Genomic DNA, 17,550 nt, shown 5'->3' with positions numbered 1-17,550 from the left:
TTTTCAGTTAAGGTTTTAAATTCTTTAAATCTCTTTAGGATTTCTTCTGATTCTTTGCATTTTAAGAAGTAAATCCAAGTTTTCCTAAAAAAGTCATCTATAAAAAGTATATAGTACTAGAATCCTCCAAGAGAAGGAACAAACATAGGTCCACATAAATCTGAGTGGATTAATTCCAAAACATTGTTAGTTTTTCTAGTGCTATCATGAAATGGACTTTTGGTGTTCTTACCTAGAGCGCATCCTTTGCATATGCTTGAGTGATCTTTATTCAGTGTAGGTAAACCAATAACCATCTTCTCCATAGTTGATAAAGTTTTCAAATTTAGATGTCCTAACCTTCTATGCCATATTTCATTTGTATCCGCAGCTTCATAAATTAAGGCTTGAATAGCTTGACTAGGTTCTGAATTTAATTCATACAAATACCCTTTTCTTTGACCAATCAGTGTTGCTTTCTTAATTGAGGAGTTCTTAGCCTAGGTTATTACTTTATTGTCCATGAATGCAACATTATGTCCATCATCTTTAAGTGCTGTAACCGAGATTAGATTTCTTTTTATTCCTGGTACATAAAGTACCCCTTTGAAAAGAAGAGAACTACCCGACTTTAGTTTCAAGGTGCAATTTCTAATTCCTTTGACGAAATGTGCTGAATTATCACTGATGGTGACTTCGCCATTAACCTTTTCTAATATAAAGTCTAGTGCTTCTTTGTATCTTGTAATATGTTGAGAAGATCCACTATCAATTACCCATGCTTTACTTGAGACTTCATTTGATAGTGCCGAATACAATACACGATTCTCAGGATCATAGTTATCTTCTTCCCTAGTGATGTTTGTACAGTTCACTTGCTGTTTAGAATTCTTAGGGCAATTAGATTTAATGTGTCCAAACTTTTCGCATCTAAAGCATTTTATTTTTGATAGATCCTTCTTAGGTTTGTCATTCTTTTGATTACCCCTTTTCTTCTTGAAGTGTTTCTTCTTGCCTTAATAGGAATTTGTATTAAGAACATGAAGTTATTCATCTTTCGTTTTCAATTTCCCTCCTTTCTTAAGTTTTCTGGATTCTTTCTGAAGACAATCTCCCTTAAGTTTATTGAAGTCAGGAAGATTATCTCTGGCACTTACTCCTTGTGTGAATGTTTCCCAAGAATCTAGTAATCCATCTATGGCCATTTGTATTAGTTCCATGTCATTAATGATGTTTTCTATATTTGCAAGTCTATCTCTTAGGTTGGTAACCCTTAGGAAGTAAGAATTCAGCGATTCTCCCTTCTTTATTTGTATGTGATTTAGTTGCTTTTTAGAGTGAGAACTCTAGTTGCATCGTTAAACTCATATGCATTTAGTAATGCATTCATCATATCAAATGTTGTTTGATGTTTCATTAGCATGGGTACTATATGATTTTTCACTCCATCTAATATCATTTTAATGGCTTTCCTGTTTCCTTTACTCCAAATAGTTTTATGAGGTTCAACAACAGGTTGTCTGGATGTTGAATCAACAATTTGTTTTACATCATTTTCTTCAAGAATCATCATGATTCTAAATTTCTAAGCATCGAAGTGTTCTTTCCCATCAAACCTGTCGTTGGGTCTGATTGTGTATGCCATTGAAGATAAGAGAATGATGCTAGATATATATCAAGTCTGATTATTTAATTGCAGAGCCCAGGTTCAACTACTAGAACTCTGATACCATGTAAAGTTTTTGCAAATTCTGAAGTGAATCAAACTTAGATTGTATCTTTCTTAGTCTACTGTAAATGATCTTACAATAAACAGTCTTGTTTGAATGAAATAATATAATTTTGGAAATGCGTATAACTCCTGCAATTCGTCTTGGGGCAGTATTGATTTTAGGAGCAGACTTCAATGTGTTGTGTGTTCTTAAACTTCAATCACACGCCCCTCTTATACCATAACCAAAGGGCATGTCCCTTAAAGGGACATGACCCTCTCTAGGTAGGCCCACACTTCATTTATAGAAATCGGCACTCAAAGGAGATAACAAATGAATTAACTAACATAACTAAATAGTTATAGTTAGTGCATAACAAAGTTATAGCCAAGGATCGTCGCCCATTCTATTGCCAAATGTAATGTATTTAATGCCTTAGAATGGTATACAAGTAGAGAAGAGTAATGTGTGGTCTACACACTTAGACCAGTATGAATATCAATGTTAGAAATTCAACAGTCATAGGATTGGTTTCAAGTCAAAAAAACATCAAATCCTTTTCCTAGTGTTGAAAATTGTCTTAGCCTTTTACTCTAGGCAAATACCAAAAAGATAAATATCTTCATTTTTTTGCGATGAATGTGAACCACTCCAAAATCATGTTATAGATTGTGAGCAGCAAGTACATATTGCCTAGGTTTTAATTTACAAGGAGCTTCTTCTAATTTGATTTAACCACACATCCACTCCATTTTATATTACATTAAAAGATGAAATCTAAAATGCTAAAGACATGTTAAAAGAGAGAGATGTACTTCAGTTAAGGGTCTCTCGATAATATGGACCAACTAAATGTATGATTTTTTTCTTTTCTCTAACTTCTTAGATAGGGTAATTGTTACATCTCCTATTTTGCTCAATTTTAAATATTCTATATAGCCGTTGAGACTTTATGTGAACTTGAGTTGATTGGTGAAAACTAATTATTCATTATGTTTCATGTGAAATTGAAGTATTGGTTATTTGATATGATTTCACAAGAATAAGAAATATTGGTTAATCGTTATGATGTCATATGAATTGGAAATAGTTAGTTAACATGGGTAATTGATTTCATTAAAATGATTTGGGAGATATGTTATTACCATGATAAACTTCTTTTGTAGGAATGCGACAAAAGGGAAAAGCATTGCTGGAAAAGGAAAGGGCATGAGGGCATCACCTATGACTGAGCTAACAGGTATGGGTCCTAAACCACCTTGCTCAAGGGAAAACTGGACTAGGCAAGCAGGGGCTTCCCAAGTGATCATCATGAGCTAATTGGTCAACACACCTAATAAGATAATAAAATAATCAAGCTAAGAACAAATTGTTACCTTTATAATTTGGGATGATCCCAGAGTTTCCTATTATGACTGATGTCTTATTATAATGATACCATGGTACCAGCATGTACCTATACCTGTACAGACATATTATGCACAACTTCAAATATGACGTACATGAACGTATACACTTACTTAAAATATGACGTATACACACGTAAATATATTTAGAATATTACGTACATATACTTATGTGTATATGCATATACAAGTAAAGGTGGATAGAAGATGATATCTTTAAATTAACACATTGAGAGCAAATTAATAATTCCACCTTTGATAATATTTTGAGTCATCTGCATTTATATTTCCAGAGGCCTATTTTTGATAGTGTTAAATTAGCCATTTGTATTATCAATGACACTTGGAGGTAACTCTAATTTCCACCACATGCCTCATCTTGTTTGTATCTCCAACCGAGAGTGTCTTGTTTGTATCTCCAACCGAGAGTGCATATCTTGGAACCAGGCATGCATTTGAAGGAGAAAAGGCATTCTTTATTTATGCGATTTGCATTCTAATTTAGTAGAATATATTCACTCCCAATCTCAACAATTGTTTTTACCATTCACGCTCTGCATTCATACTGTTACATATCTGAGATTTCATTTATACTAGCCATTGTTATTATCCGTGATTACATTCCATGAGCCGTTGTTTTATTTTTGAGATAACATTCGTATTAGCCAATTGTTTCTCATTTGTGATCTGCACATATAGAGTCGTTGATTCACCCACGAGTTGAATCCATTGTTAGCCAATGAGCTGTGCCGTGCATACTAGTTCTTACCAACGTTGAAGGTGACTAGGCTTCTATTTGGAAGTCAGATCGTGCTTCTTTTCTGCCCATATTTTACCATTTCTTTTAATGAGAATGGGTTTTGAGTTAGGCATGTAGCATGAGTAAATAATAATGTCATGAGTAGAGCCCGATGGACAAGAATCCATGTTGATGAATTGTTCATTTTTGTTCAGCCATTGTCATGAATTGCTCTTATGAAAACAGTTTGAATTGTCTACTGTATACTTACATGTTTCATATTAGAACTTAAATAGTTTGGAAGATTACATTACACTGCAATCCCTATATAGTGGCATTACTCGTATGTCTCTGAGATAGGGAAGGGCACCACCATAGATGTTATTAATTATGATAACAAAATGTCAAAGAACCTTCTATTGCAAATCTGTTATACGTCCAAGTTGGGCTAGGAAACCATGTTTGTAATAAGCAAAGCTAATCAAGAATGAAGGCACAACCACATGGAGATTCATCAAGGATGACCAGTAAGGTCGAGATGAAGGGTGTGGCCTAAAATCAAAGATTATGTGAAATAACCTACAAGACAAAAAGAATAATCAACACTACCTACAAAATTAGGAAGATGAATCAAAACTATGAGAAGTAACATAAATGGAATCTAGCCAATCTATCAAGTCAAGTAGTGGGTGATCAAGCACGTAGTGTCCATGTAAACTACTGGCCAAGATAGAATTAGTGGGTCATGATTTCTACTATGATCACTAGAGGTCAGGATAACTCATAGTCGGATGCATAGACTGTTGGGAGGTATCCGCAGTCTAGCTGGTTGTGTAGTTGACAACTCTAACACCAGGATGCCCAATTGGCAGGATGAGATGGTGTATAGGTGCCTTATCCCATGTAGGGTGGGGCTATTCTTAGTAGAGAATGAGTGGGGATTACACTAGGTCCAGATGCCTAGACTTGCACAATTCAAACCAGTTTATACTTCTCTTGATGTGGTGTGATCAAAACCTTGTTAGTAATCAGTCATTTCTTTCAATTGCATGTTTATCTCAGTTTTTGCATTATACTTTATGCAATTACATCCTATTCATATGAAATGGTTGTCAAGATTTTGCAATTAGATATTATTTTACATATGTCCCAATTGTTATAAAATGATCGAACTAAATCAGTATGCACATAGGTGCATAAATTGGAAATGCATTATGGGAAATAATTAATATTGAACAAGATATATGATATTGGAAGCATTTTATGGATCTTTATGGAAAGATGAAATTTGTGGAAAATACATCTCTATGAACCTTTTTATGATATTACTAACACGCGGATGATTATGTATGAGACATTGCATGAAACCTGTTTCTTAGCAAAGCACATTATTGTGAACTTGATTGTGGATAAGCGAGGAAGCTAACCACCCTATGGTTGTGATTTCTATAGGAAGAATCCCAAGGAAATGTAAAGTTTTGTGGAAAGATCAGATCTGGGGTCTGAGCCACAATCAGAATGTTTTGTGGATAGAACATACAAGCGCCAATGCCATACTCCCATCTTAGGATCTGCATGTGGACGTGTTGTCCAATGGCTTAGGAGGCTGGGATGAAGATAGTGTGGTATTATGTATATTATGACCTCAATGGTCTTGATTGGATGTATTATGATCTCCCATAGTATATTATGGTTATACCTTTGGATGCATTGTTATAGATGTATAATACACATGCTGTATGGATTCCATATGGTAAAAAATTATTATGATGTAATGGGATGCATATGCATATATTTAGCACACTTGTATTAGATTTATTGGTTAATCATGTTAAAATGAAAGACTCGAAGGACTTATATTGTTTAAGAGCTGAAATATATTTCTATCATGAAATGACTTAAAAAAAACTTTTGTCGAAATATTCATGTGACAAGATGGGCATGGGAGCCTAGGATACATGAACGGGAAAGTGGATTCCTTAACCTTTACAAATGATTGACAAGCATGCGTAGATGATCTACTCACCGAAGATAACCCTATGTTAGATGGTATATATGACTCTTATTTGTTTTACTCATGATCAAGATGTGATTAAAAATGAGTTAAGAAATCATAAGTTTAAAGGAAAAATGTTGACTCTTGATGTTAAAGTGAAATGTTATCTTATTGAGCCATTGACATTTTGAATGAACTAAATGTATTGTGAGTGTACATGCATTAGAATGACGGGAAGTAGATATGAAGTATCTACTAGTGGGGTCAAATCCATGTGATACCAAGGTATGGTACATAAGCACAGGTATGAGTGTGCTATCATGTGATTTTAAGGTTGTATGTAATTTAATTTTGGAAAATCATTGAGGAAGGAAATATTTGATTTGATATATTATTTGGTATTTGATTGATTTATGGTATGCCGTGGACCAATGTTTTGATATTGTTCCTACAAATTCTTTAGGGTTTTAAATTGCAAAGTTCATCAAGGATGATTAATCGACAAGGGGGAGGGTATGTTACATACCCTATTTTGCTTAATTCTAAATATTCTAATTAGTCGTCGAGATTTCATGCAAACTTGAGTTGATTGGTGAAAATCAGTTATTCGTTATGGTTTCATGTGAAATTGAAGTATTGGTTATTCGTTATGCTTTCATGGGAATAAGAAATATTAGTTAATCATTATGATGTCGTATGAATTGGAAATGGTTAGTTGACATAGGTAATTGAGTTCATTAAAATGATTTGGGAAATATGTTATTATCATGATAAATTTCTTTTCTAGGAACACGACGAAGGGGGGAAAGCATTGCCAAAAAAGGAAAGGGCATGAGGGCACCACCTACCATTGAGATAACAGGTATGGGTCCTAAACCACCTTGGTCAAGGGAAAACTGGAATAGGCAAGCAAGGGTTTACCAAGTGACCACCACGAGCTAACTAGTCAATGCACCAAATAAGATAATAAAATAATCAAGCTAAGTATAAATTGTTAGCTTTATAATCTGGGATGATCTCAGAGATTCTTGTTATGACTGATATGTCTTAATATAATGATACCATGGTACCTACAACTGGTACATACATATATTATTCGCAAATTCAAATATGACATACATGAACATATAGGCTTACTTAAAATATGACATATACATGAGTACGTATATATAGAATATTACGTACATATATGTATATGTGTATATGCATATACAAGTAAAGGTGGATACAAGATGGTATCTTTATATTAACACAATGAGAGAAAATTAATAATTCCACCTTTGGCAATGTTTTAATTTAATTATTTTGAGTCATCGGCCTTTATATATCCAACGGCCTATTATTTATATTGTTAAATTTAGGGAGGAAGGATGAACTTGGTGGCAACATATCTAACAAGAAGAATCCCTTCAAACTCAATGTGTTGTTGCTTAAGGATTTTGATGTCATTTGTGATGTTCAAATGTTGTCTTGCATCTCTAGCTTCAAGAACAAGGGGCTCTCCCCTATTGAATTATGGAATCAAAAGGTCTCTAATTGGAAGTAGCTCTTTCAAGTTGTTGGCAAGAAAAAAACTATGGATAGGAATTCACATATTACTCATTGTTAAAAAGCTCTAATTTAAGCTATTCAAAATAAAGGCCTGAAGAAGGATTTAGATTTGAACCTGGCATATGTTAAGAATGAACTAAGGAGACATCAAAACTATGAGATTCAAGGGCAAAAGTAAGGGCCTAAATGAACTAGTTATGGGAAGGGGATAGAGGATCAAAATACTTCTTTAACATAATTAGAGCTAAGAAAGAAAGAGAAATGATTGATGAGATCAAGATCAACAATGAGATTATTAAGGATAACTCTTAACATTTTGAAGGCATTTTTCAATTTCTACAAGGATCTGTTTTCTATAAAAGAAATTGACAAGAACCAAAATGACCTTAACTTTTGTTTCAAGCTTATTCCTAAGAAAATCTCCTCTAAAGAAGCTAAGACCCTAAGTAACAACATTGATGTTAGAGAGGTTGAGGAGCTTTTGTCTATGTATAGCCATGCTTTTCACAATGGTTCCTTGGGTGTGTTGAGTAATAAAGGCCTAATCAAATTGCGTCCTAAGAGTGGTGACAAAACCCTTGTAAAGAATTGGAGGCGTATTACCTTGATAAACTTATCCTACAAAATTCTTGCTAGAAGAATTTCATATATTTTGAGCAGGATCATTTCAGCGACTCAAATTGGTTTTTTGAAATGTAGATATATTCTCAAGAATCTTATCACTAGCTGGGCAGCTCTACATTGGGCTAAGCCGTTTGGTCAAAATAATGGCATGATTCTTCTTGATTTTTAAAAGGTCTATTACAGAATTGAATGACCATTTATTCTGGGCATGCTTGAGGCTTTTGCTTTCCCTCCTGAGTTTTGCAGATGGATTTCTATTCTTTTCAAATATTCCTCTATGATTATAGATGTTAATGGTGAGCTTTCTGATACCATTTACCTGTAGAGATCCATAAGGCAAGGTTGCCCCATTGCTCGTTGTTTGTCATTGCAGCAGATGCTACGTTTTATAATTTATGAGCATCTGACCTTGGGCCTCATGTTGAAGGTATCACCCTTCCTAATAATGAAGAGCTCATTAATACTCAGTTTGCAGATGACACTTCCTTGTTCTTGGAATTAGAGATGAATAATTTTGATAATGTGATTAAAAGGCTCCAAATCTTTTGCTTTGCTTCTGGCTCTAAAATTGCTCCTCACAAATCCACTGTGCTTGGGTAGCATGAGAACCTCCTAATTGGATTACTCAAAATGGCTGGTTATGGAGTGTCCCTAAAAACATTGACAGGTATTTAGGTATCCCTTTCTCCATTGCCCATCTGGTAAAGACGTGTGGCAATGGATCTACAATAAGATTGAAAGAAAACATACTAAATGAATAACTCACTTGTTATCTCTTATAGACAGAGTTCAAGTTGTCCAAAAGGTTCTTGCCTCTCACGCTGTCTACTATTCTTCTTCTTCTCTATTTGCTAATTACCAGCTTAACAAATTGGAAAAAAACCTTATTTGGTCTGATGGCTTTGGGAATAGTAAGAGACACTGTGTGAAGTGGGAGTGGTGTTGCATGCCTAGAAGCATTGGAGGACTTGGTATTAGAGATCTCTAAGTCCAAGGTGTGGCTCTTGCTGCCAAATGGATTATTAAATGCATTGAAGGAAATGAGCCATGGAAGGTGCTCATCAAAAGTAATATTATTAAATCTAAAGTTAAAAAAGGCAAATATTGGAAAGATATCCCCTTCCATGATCTCTTGTTTGGGCAATTTGAGCTAAAAGTGTTTGGCTCTAACATATTTGTTTCTCTTTGGAAGGCATAGTCTCAGGTAAGACCCCTACTTTGTTCTAGGGATGCTATTGGTAGGTCTCCTATGTTCTCTGTTGCTGATAGGTCTATTTGGTGGGGCATCTACCTTAATCTTAAACCCCTTGCTTTAACTCAATGTTGCTCGGCTAAGATCTAGTTTGAAAAGGGTATTAGTTGCAATAGGGACCTATTGGTTGACAACCAGCTAGGTGATTGGGAGATACTAAAGGCTAATTACAATATTCTGACCACCCAGAAGAAAACTTATATTCTTATTTATAAAGTTGTTGGGCCATTCTTCCCTGGCTAATCAATTCATTCAACAACTAAAATCGAAAGATGGTAATTTGTTTTTTGATGGTTCTTCTAAAAGCATTTATAACATGTTGAAAGATTCTAATGTTATTCTCAATTAGATTAATCATAGTTGGAATTTTGGTTGGTCTCTCTCTAGATGGCACCTAATTCTGGACTGGTTTTGGCATAATCCCTGTGAACCTAAGAAGGTTTGTTTTAGATGGATCCTTTTGCTTAAAAAGCTTGCTGTTGGAAACAAATTGGAAGCCTTGGGGCTTGAGTTCAGTGTTTGTTCTTCTTGCAGCCAACCTGAGTATTTTGAACACCTGTATTTTTAATGCAATTATGCTAGTAAAATTTGGTCTATCTTTCTTGGTAAGACTCCTTTTTGGAATAGTAAAAATGGTATCTCTTGGCATGAAGTTCTTGCATGATTTGTTAGACCTTTCACACTGAGTTTGAACACGTTTTGTTTTGTGCTTACTATGGAAATCCTCTGGTTTCTTTGGAAGAGGAGAAATGAAGATATTTTCCCGCACAAAAAGAGGGATCTTACTGGGTTTAACATTAACCTCACCCATTTTTATATCATGGCTTAGGTTTCTGCTGTCCTGGAGATCCCCAAAGATAGATTTATGATTTTGATCTGGGAGGGCTCTATGGTGTTATTCAAAGAGGATGTGCATTCCATCCTATATTTTGATTCATTCTCAGATTCGCTCAATTCAAAAGAGAGGGACAGACTGAACACTTTACTTCATGAAAACAATCTCAACAATACCACTGGAGAACAAACAGGGCAGGAGCTGCAAGCCACTACCAGTCATGCTGGGCAAGGTCCAGAGAACAACGAAAGGAATGAAGAAGAGGTGCTAGATTCTGTAACTAATCAGTTAGCTGTTATCAATCTTAAGTAGATGTTTCCTTTGGATAGTTTTGATCTTAGTCAAAACTATGATATTAGTTGGCTAAGTAGCCTGAACTGTTAGTAGTTGCTCCTAAATTTTTGTTGCTGTATTTCCAATTTATAAACTATTGTAAGAATTTTATTTTTGTTGAATTAGCCATTTGTATTATTGATGACTCTTGGAGGTAACTCTTGTTTCCGCCACCTTCCTCATCTTGTTTGTAACTCCAATCGAGAGTGCATAGCTTGGAACCGAGCATGCATTTGAAGGAGAAAAGTCATTCTTTATTTATACGATTTGCATTCTTATTTAGTAGAACAAATTCACTCCCAATCTCGTCGATTGTTTTTACCATCCACGCTCTGCATTCACAGTCTTACATATATGAGATTTCATTTATACTAGCCATCATTATTATATGCGACTACATTCCGTGAGCCGTTGATTTATTTCTGAGATAACATTCATATTAGCCAATTGTTTCTCATCTGTGATCTACACATAGTTTTGTTGATTCACCTACGAGTTGAATCCATTGTGAGCCAAGGAGTTGTGTCGGGCATACCGGTTCTTACTAGTGTTGAGGTTGACCAGACCTCTGTTTGCAAGTCAGGTTGTGCTTCCTTCCTGCCCATCTTTTTCCATTTCTATTTATGAGAATGGGTTCTGAGTTAGGCATGTAGCACGAGTAAATACTAATGTCTTGAGCAGAGCCCGATGGAGTAGAATCCGTGTTGATGAATTGTTCATTTTTGCTCAGCCATTGCCATGAATTGCTCTTATGAAAACAGTTTGATCTGTCTGTTGTATATTTACATGTTTCATATCAGAACTTAAATAGTTTGGAAGATTACATCACTGTGCAATCCCTATATAGTGGCATTACTCGTATGTCTCTGAGATAGGGAAGGGCACCACCATAGATGTTATTAATTATGATAACAAAATGTCAAAGAACTTTCTGTTACAAATCTGTTATACGCCCAGGTTGGGCTGGGAAACCATGTCTGTAATAAACAGAGCTAATCAAGAATGAAGGCACAACCACACGGAGATTCATCGAGGATGACCAGCAAGGTCGAGATGAAGGGTGTGGCCTAAAATCAAAGATTATGTGAAATAACCTGCAAGACAAAAAGAATAATCAACACTAAACAATCAGTATTGAACATAGACAAGTAATTTAGACTAAGTCAGCTCATGGTGATCAATGGGTATAATCTCGTTGTCAAGTCGAGCGGTGGGTGATTGGGCACATAATGTCCATGTAAATCTTTGGCCAGGGTAGGTTTAATGGCATGCTTGCTGCTGTAATCACTAGAGGTCAGGTTTGCTAGCAGTTGGATAGATGGGTTGATGGGAAGGACTCCATTGCCTAGCTGGCTGCATAGCAGACACTCTAACACCAGGATGCTCAGTAGTATGACAGGGGTATCCCATGCCTAATCCCGGGTAGGTAGGGCCTTTCTCAGTTGAGATTGTGTGGGAATACTAAAGGGTCTGCGGTTGGGAGGTTAAGCCCTTGACAATGCTTTTGCTCTCCACCAGATGCTAGGATTTGCACAAGACAGAGTTATGATATGCATTCAAGTTATCTTCTTTCATTGGGTATTTTTACTTTTATGTGCTTGCAAGTTCAGTTGAAGATATGTTTAGATAGTTGATATTGTTATATTTATTCAAGAAGTTAATTAGTTATTCTCCTTTCAATTATCCAAGATTCAGTTAATCCCTTATAACTGTTGATCTCTTTCATATGAACATGTATAATAGCTATTATAATAGCCTTCTCATGGTCATGAATATGAAAAAGTAACTGTGTTCAATGTTATGATAGTTAAGGCTGGGAAAAACTGGATGTTACAGTATTTTCAAAGAAACGTTTATATCCCTTGTAGCTTTTCATATTAGCCCAATAAATTCCTAACATATTGGCAGTGTCTTAATCACTATGCTTAGTGTGTAAACCACGTAGAGTGATTAAACATGCATATCAATGTAATTACATTAAATGCAAACTTTCAATGATATATTTTAATTGAGTCATTCACATTCTTTGATGTCTATGGAAATATGATGTTTGGCTTTTACTTTTAATTAATCTGAGCATGAATTTCCATTTCTTATAAATTTTGTTATACTGTAGAAATGTCTCTTTGTGATATTAAATACTATTTTGATGATTCTCTAGATATTTAAAACATTTGGATTTCTATTTTATTCTGATTAAATTGTATATTTCCATGTGAAATTAGAAATATAAATTTCTGTGTTGTTTCAGATGTCTATCTTGCAGGAACTGTCATGTTGATATTTGGAATGGGCTTATATGAGCTATTCATTAGCAACGTACCTCGCAATATTCCTCCTAGTGAAGATAGAGCTCTTTTAAGTTCTTCTTTGTTTGGGATGTTTATACTCAAGGTATTTGATTTGATTATCTATAAAAAACTCATCTTGATTCTTGTGTAGTTGTTAGATATATTGAAACTCAAGATTCTTTAGCTTTACTTTTGTATGAGATGGATCAAGGTAGTTCAATCCTTTAAGAACAATTAAAATATTTACGTTTCAGGCAGTTCACATATATGGCTGGTGTTGGATTAAAGAAAGATACATAGAACATTCCACCTTGTAAAAAACTACCGTGTATGTGTTCACTAAAATATAGCTACACTACCAATGATTACTACTTGCAGATATATCACATACGAACAACTTAATACAGAAGAACATAGAGAAGAATAGCTTGTGTTCATTAGTTAATTCTTGTGCCTGGTACAAGGATCTGTAATATCAGTATTACTGCTGTAACATTCAACTTGTTATCTGTAAAACTAATGATTGTTCTTTAAAACACAACTATCAATCCAATTTTAAATCTATCTATTACGGAGATGATTGGTGGAGAGCAACATGAAAATGGGCAGACTATGAATAGGTCTGTCAATGTCTACAATAGAAATCTGCTAGCTTGAGGAATTTAATTGTAATTGCAATTATTCAGGTATCATTGAGTGGGTCCCTCTCCAAGGTCAGCAAAGAGCTTAAAATTTCTTACTTGCATTAGTATATTGAAGTCGATATCTATTCTTAAATGGGCTATTGCATTCTAGATATTTATTGAATATTCCCTTTGTCATGGAAAAAATGTTGCTCAATTGTAAGGATTTTTTTTCTGTAGCGTGATATTCTTAACCATTTTAAAAAGGAATTCTTTGTAATTTACCAATCTTTCCTTTTCAGTTTTCTCTCTCAACTTTCTCCAGCATTCTGTTTTTTTTCAAGTTAGATGAGAGAATGTGCTATTTTAAACAATTCTAAACGTTGCAAAATTTACTCCATTTACTAAAAACAGTCATGAGAGGTAAGATTGAGATATAGAGACGACGATCATTGATAACTCAGAAGTTCATTTCAATTAAATATCAAGCTGAACTACTGTTAGATGTATTCAAATTCACGTTTTACCTCAATTCTTATGCTAAATACTGACTGGAGTCTAGTTGATAATCTTGACATGTTTGCTTACCACAGGAAAGACCACGATGGATGCGAATTACTTCATTAGATGAACTGAAAACTAAACTGGGACATGTTATTGTAATGATTCTTCTTGTCAAGATGTTCGAGAGGAGCAAAACTGTTGCTATTACAAGTGGCTTGGATCTGCTCAGCTATTCTGTGTGCATTTTTCTCTCTTCGGCTTCGTTATATGTGCTTCATAACCTTCACAAGTAGGATATTTGTGCATAGTTGTATAGATCCGGGTAACCAGTGTAAGATCAACCAAGAAGCAGGGCTCCTTCTGATAGATATTTGTTATAACTAACGAGGAAATAGTTTCCAAGCAGGAAGAACAAGTTCACTTTACAAATGTTCCATGATGTGGTGAACTTTTAAATGATGTAATTTTCACATTATATGACATTCGTTAGTCCCCAGTTACATTCATATAGGTTTTAAATAAAAGAAAATTTTAATTTTTTTGCACATATTTATTGCTTTGTATAATTAGAAATTGCATAATGATTGTCATATAAATCCATTGTAGGACGACAATTCCCTGGCTACACCAGTTTTTTGGCATTTTAGCTAGCAACATTATATAGATTGTGTGTCTCTTTGATACTTAGATAACTTGATTTCTGTGTGGCAGCAGTTTTCATCTATATTAAAATACACAACTAATTTCATTTGTAGCTATCCATTGTTATGATTCAATGATCATACCAAACAGTTTCAGATATGGGATGATCTCAATTAAATTTTAAGTTGTGCAACTTCTGAGTACCATTGTACTTTACCAGCAATGTATTATATGATTATATCAATGCACGCCATTCTCTATGTCATGGCCAGCTACTTTTGAGCAAAAATGGAGTGGGCCTAGAAATTAGAGAGATTGGCCATTCTCCTGTAGTAAACTTTTTCTTCTTCATAGGTCTTCTTGTTCCTGGAAAATAGAATCTTCGCCCCCCTCACAGGCCCCCAGCCTAAGATGTGTGTTAATGAATGAAAATGGTGTTTCAGTTATCCAATATTAGATGGCCGTTATAGATTTTTTCTACCACTTTCAAAAGGAGGATAATAGGAATTTCCAAGGATTTTTCTTAGTTTATATGTTGAAGATACAAAGTTTGATTTAAGGTTGGGTTTTATCCAAAATTAGAGGAAGAATGTTTTCAGCCTTTGCATTTATGGTTGGAAACAACAGCGTATGATATTCTGAGCTGGGATCTGAGAACAATTACATTTGATAAATTTGGATAGATTTGGATAACAATCGTCTTTATCGAACTCGATATCAACATCACTTTTAAGGATTTTAAGGCTTCAATTGAAAATCACCTTCCTTTTTTAATAAAAATTATAAATGGAATTGTTAAGATATGATAGCGTCGGTCAGAATCCAAGGATATACCAACATTGACAACTGTATGCTAATGTGTGTGCATGTATGTGTAGTAGTTGACCATGAGAACTGATTTACATGCATACACACACATATGCATAGACATTAAAATTAACTTGCCATAAATTTCTTTGAGATCATCCTTCCATTAAACTGATATTATCCATGTCACTCTTAATGAATGAAAATCTGAATGATCAGATTTATCTATCTCTTGGATCGGGCAGTAAATCCCTGATCAAATATCGATCATGTACTCTTCAGAATTGATTGAGTAAATGATCCATTACTCAAAATAGATTGGAGGATATATTAATGATTTGTTTAATAACCAAACTTGCCTGCTTAGGATCGGGACTTTTAAGGAAGTTCTTAATATATGTTTGTGGATTTTTAGAGATACTTGTAATGAATATACATGTCCATCTAACTCATGTCTCTTGATGTGAATATATATAGGGACCAAAGCCGAGAGATAAATCATCAAAACCAATAAATGATTATATCTCTTCGGATCGGGACTATAGTACAGTGATCAAATCACATTCAGAGTTTACGGTCAGTGTTCAGAATTGAATTAATTCATTTCCATTCTATATTGACCAGCACCTGCAAGCAAAGTATATAGATTAGTATCCATCAAATCTGAAATCAAGCCATAACCATAACAGTCTGATCATAAGTTTAATTATCATTTACATGGTATCAGAGCAAAGCCCAGGAGCAAAATCAAATGGTAAAGGTTATTAGAAGTCTTCCATTTCATAATCAACATTACTTTCTTCTTCATGGATATCAACACCGAAGATATCATTACACATTGGAGATTAACTGATACCCTGAAGATCGATAAACATAACTGCAGCAATCATATATATATCAAAGTGCAGATTAAAACATCAAAGACTATATACAATAGATACACAGCAACTATAATTTGTATTGCAAAAAATAGTATATAAATGGCAGATTACATACAGAAGAATATAACATATATCACATAACCGATATAATAGCAGAGATTATATATACAACACATATCCTTGAAGATCAATGCTATCTATTGAAGCAGATTGAGCACATAGTCGAGGGTTTATATATCTACAGTGAGATACTTATCTACAACAATATTCATTTGTTGGCAGATTAGCCTACGGGGATATTTCCTAAGTGAATGTTGAAAGCCAATCGAAAAGTAAACCGAGAGAAGATGGTTGTGCCTATCAATGGAATTTTTGTGCACCGGTGTTTAATCCTAGAAGATTATTCATTCGACTCCTTCGGGGAGGAGACCAATAATTATTATTGCGTGATGATATGAATAACTCTGGAGATAGATATTAGAGCTTCCAGGGTTAATAATCAGTCACGAGAATCATTTTCTTACTGGGTGAGCTCTGTCCCAAAAAGGTTCAATAGACTTTATCATATCATGGAATTTCCACTATTATTGAAGATAAAAATTTTGCAATTTTTTTAACTAGGCATATAATAGTTATATCAAGCGTAATAAATTTCAATGCATTCTAAGCAAGGACCAGGCTTGATTATAGGGTTTTCCTTTAACGACAATCTCTATATATGTGATTACGAATGGTGATCAGATTTATATCTGAAAGCTTCGGGTTGTATGCTGAGAATTATTCTCCAGACGTGAATGCCCTCATTGTGTGAATTCTTATATTTCATTATGCTGAATACCTACTCCTGTGTGTTGTACTTACGAAAGTAATTGTTTAGAGATACAAGCATAAGCAAAGTGGAGATCTCATCCTCCAAATCGACAATTTTTGTACAAACTGATAAGTGAAATACAGTTGATTTCTTTCTCAAAATATTGGGTGAATATGGGTGAAGTTACAAAATTGGCATTTCTTTTTAGCCACTCATGACAAAGGAATGAAATTTTGAAATATTTAAATCTGAAAATGTGTCTTCTAAATAATCATTTTACTTTTGTAGAGATTGAATTCTGAGGTTGCATGTGCGTGTAAATATGAAGCATAACCAGTTGGAGCTATCTAAATACATTGGTCGTAAAAATCTAGAGATATAGACATGCTTACATTTGTCTTTATCACGGTTTGGTAATAACAAAATAGACGATTCAAGGATTAAGCAGCACCAGGTTATTTGACTAGTGAATGTATGGAAAGTGGTTGACTATATGCGACTATAGAAATCAGTGAATACCCGTGTTGAAGCCTTCAGTTTGAGATAACCATCAAAATGCTTGAC

The 17,550-nt window shown here is 34.5% G+C and overlaps 1 protein-coding gene across 2 annotated transcripts in view; it reads left to right on the top strand.

Moving 5' to 3' along the window:
* Window positions 1–14,392, top strand: part of LOC149535348 (uncharacterized) — a 195,453-nt gene extending 181,061 nt beyond the window's left edge. For both annotated transcript variants that reach the window (XM_089803948.1, XM_089803947.1), the window contains exons 5-6: window positions 12,679–12,821; window positions 13,935–14,392. In XM_089803948.1, coding sequence (XP_089660074.1) covers window positions 12,679–12,821; window positions 13,935–14,138 — 347 coding nt within the window. In that variant the 3' untranslated portion in view covers window positions 14,139–14,392. The remainder of the gene's footprint in view (window positions 1–12,678; window positions 12,822–13,934) is intronic.
* Window positions 14,393–17,550: the final 3,158 nt, after the last annotated feature.

This window comes from Cupressus sempervirens, chromosome 10 (assembly GCF_028749045.1).
Source record: "Cupressus sempervirens isolate cs-2001-9-10 chromosome 10, ASM2874904v1, whole genome shotgun sequence".
Classification (NCBI taxonomy): Eukaryota; Viridiplantae; Streptophyta; class Pinopsida; order Cupressales; family Cupressaceae; genus Cupressus; species Cupressus sempervirens.
This window is presented reverse-complemented; position numbering and strand designations above follow the sequence as displayed.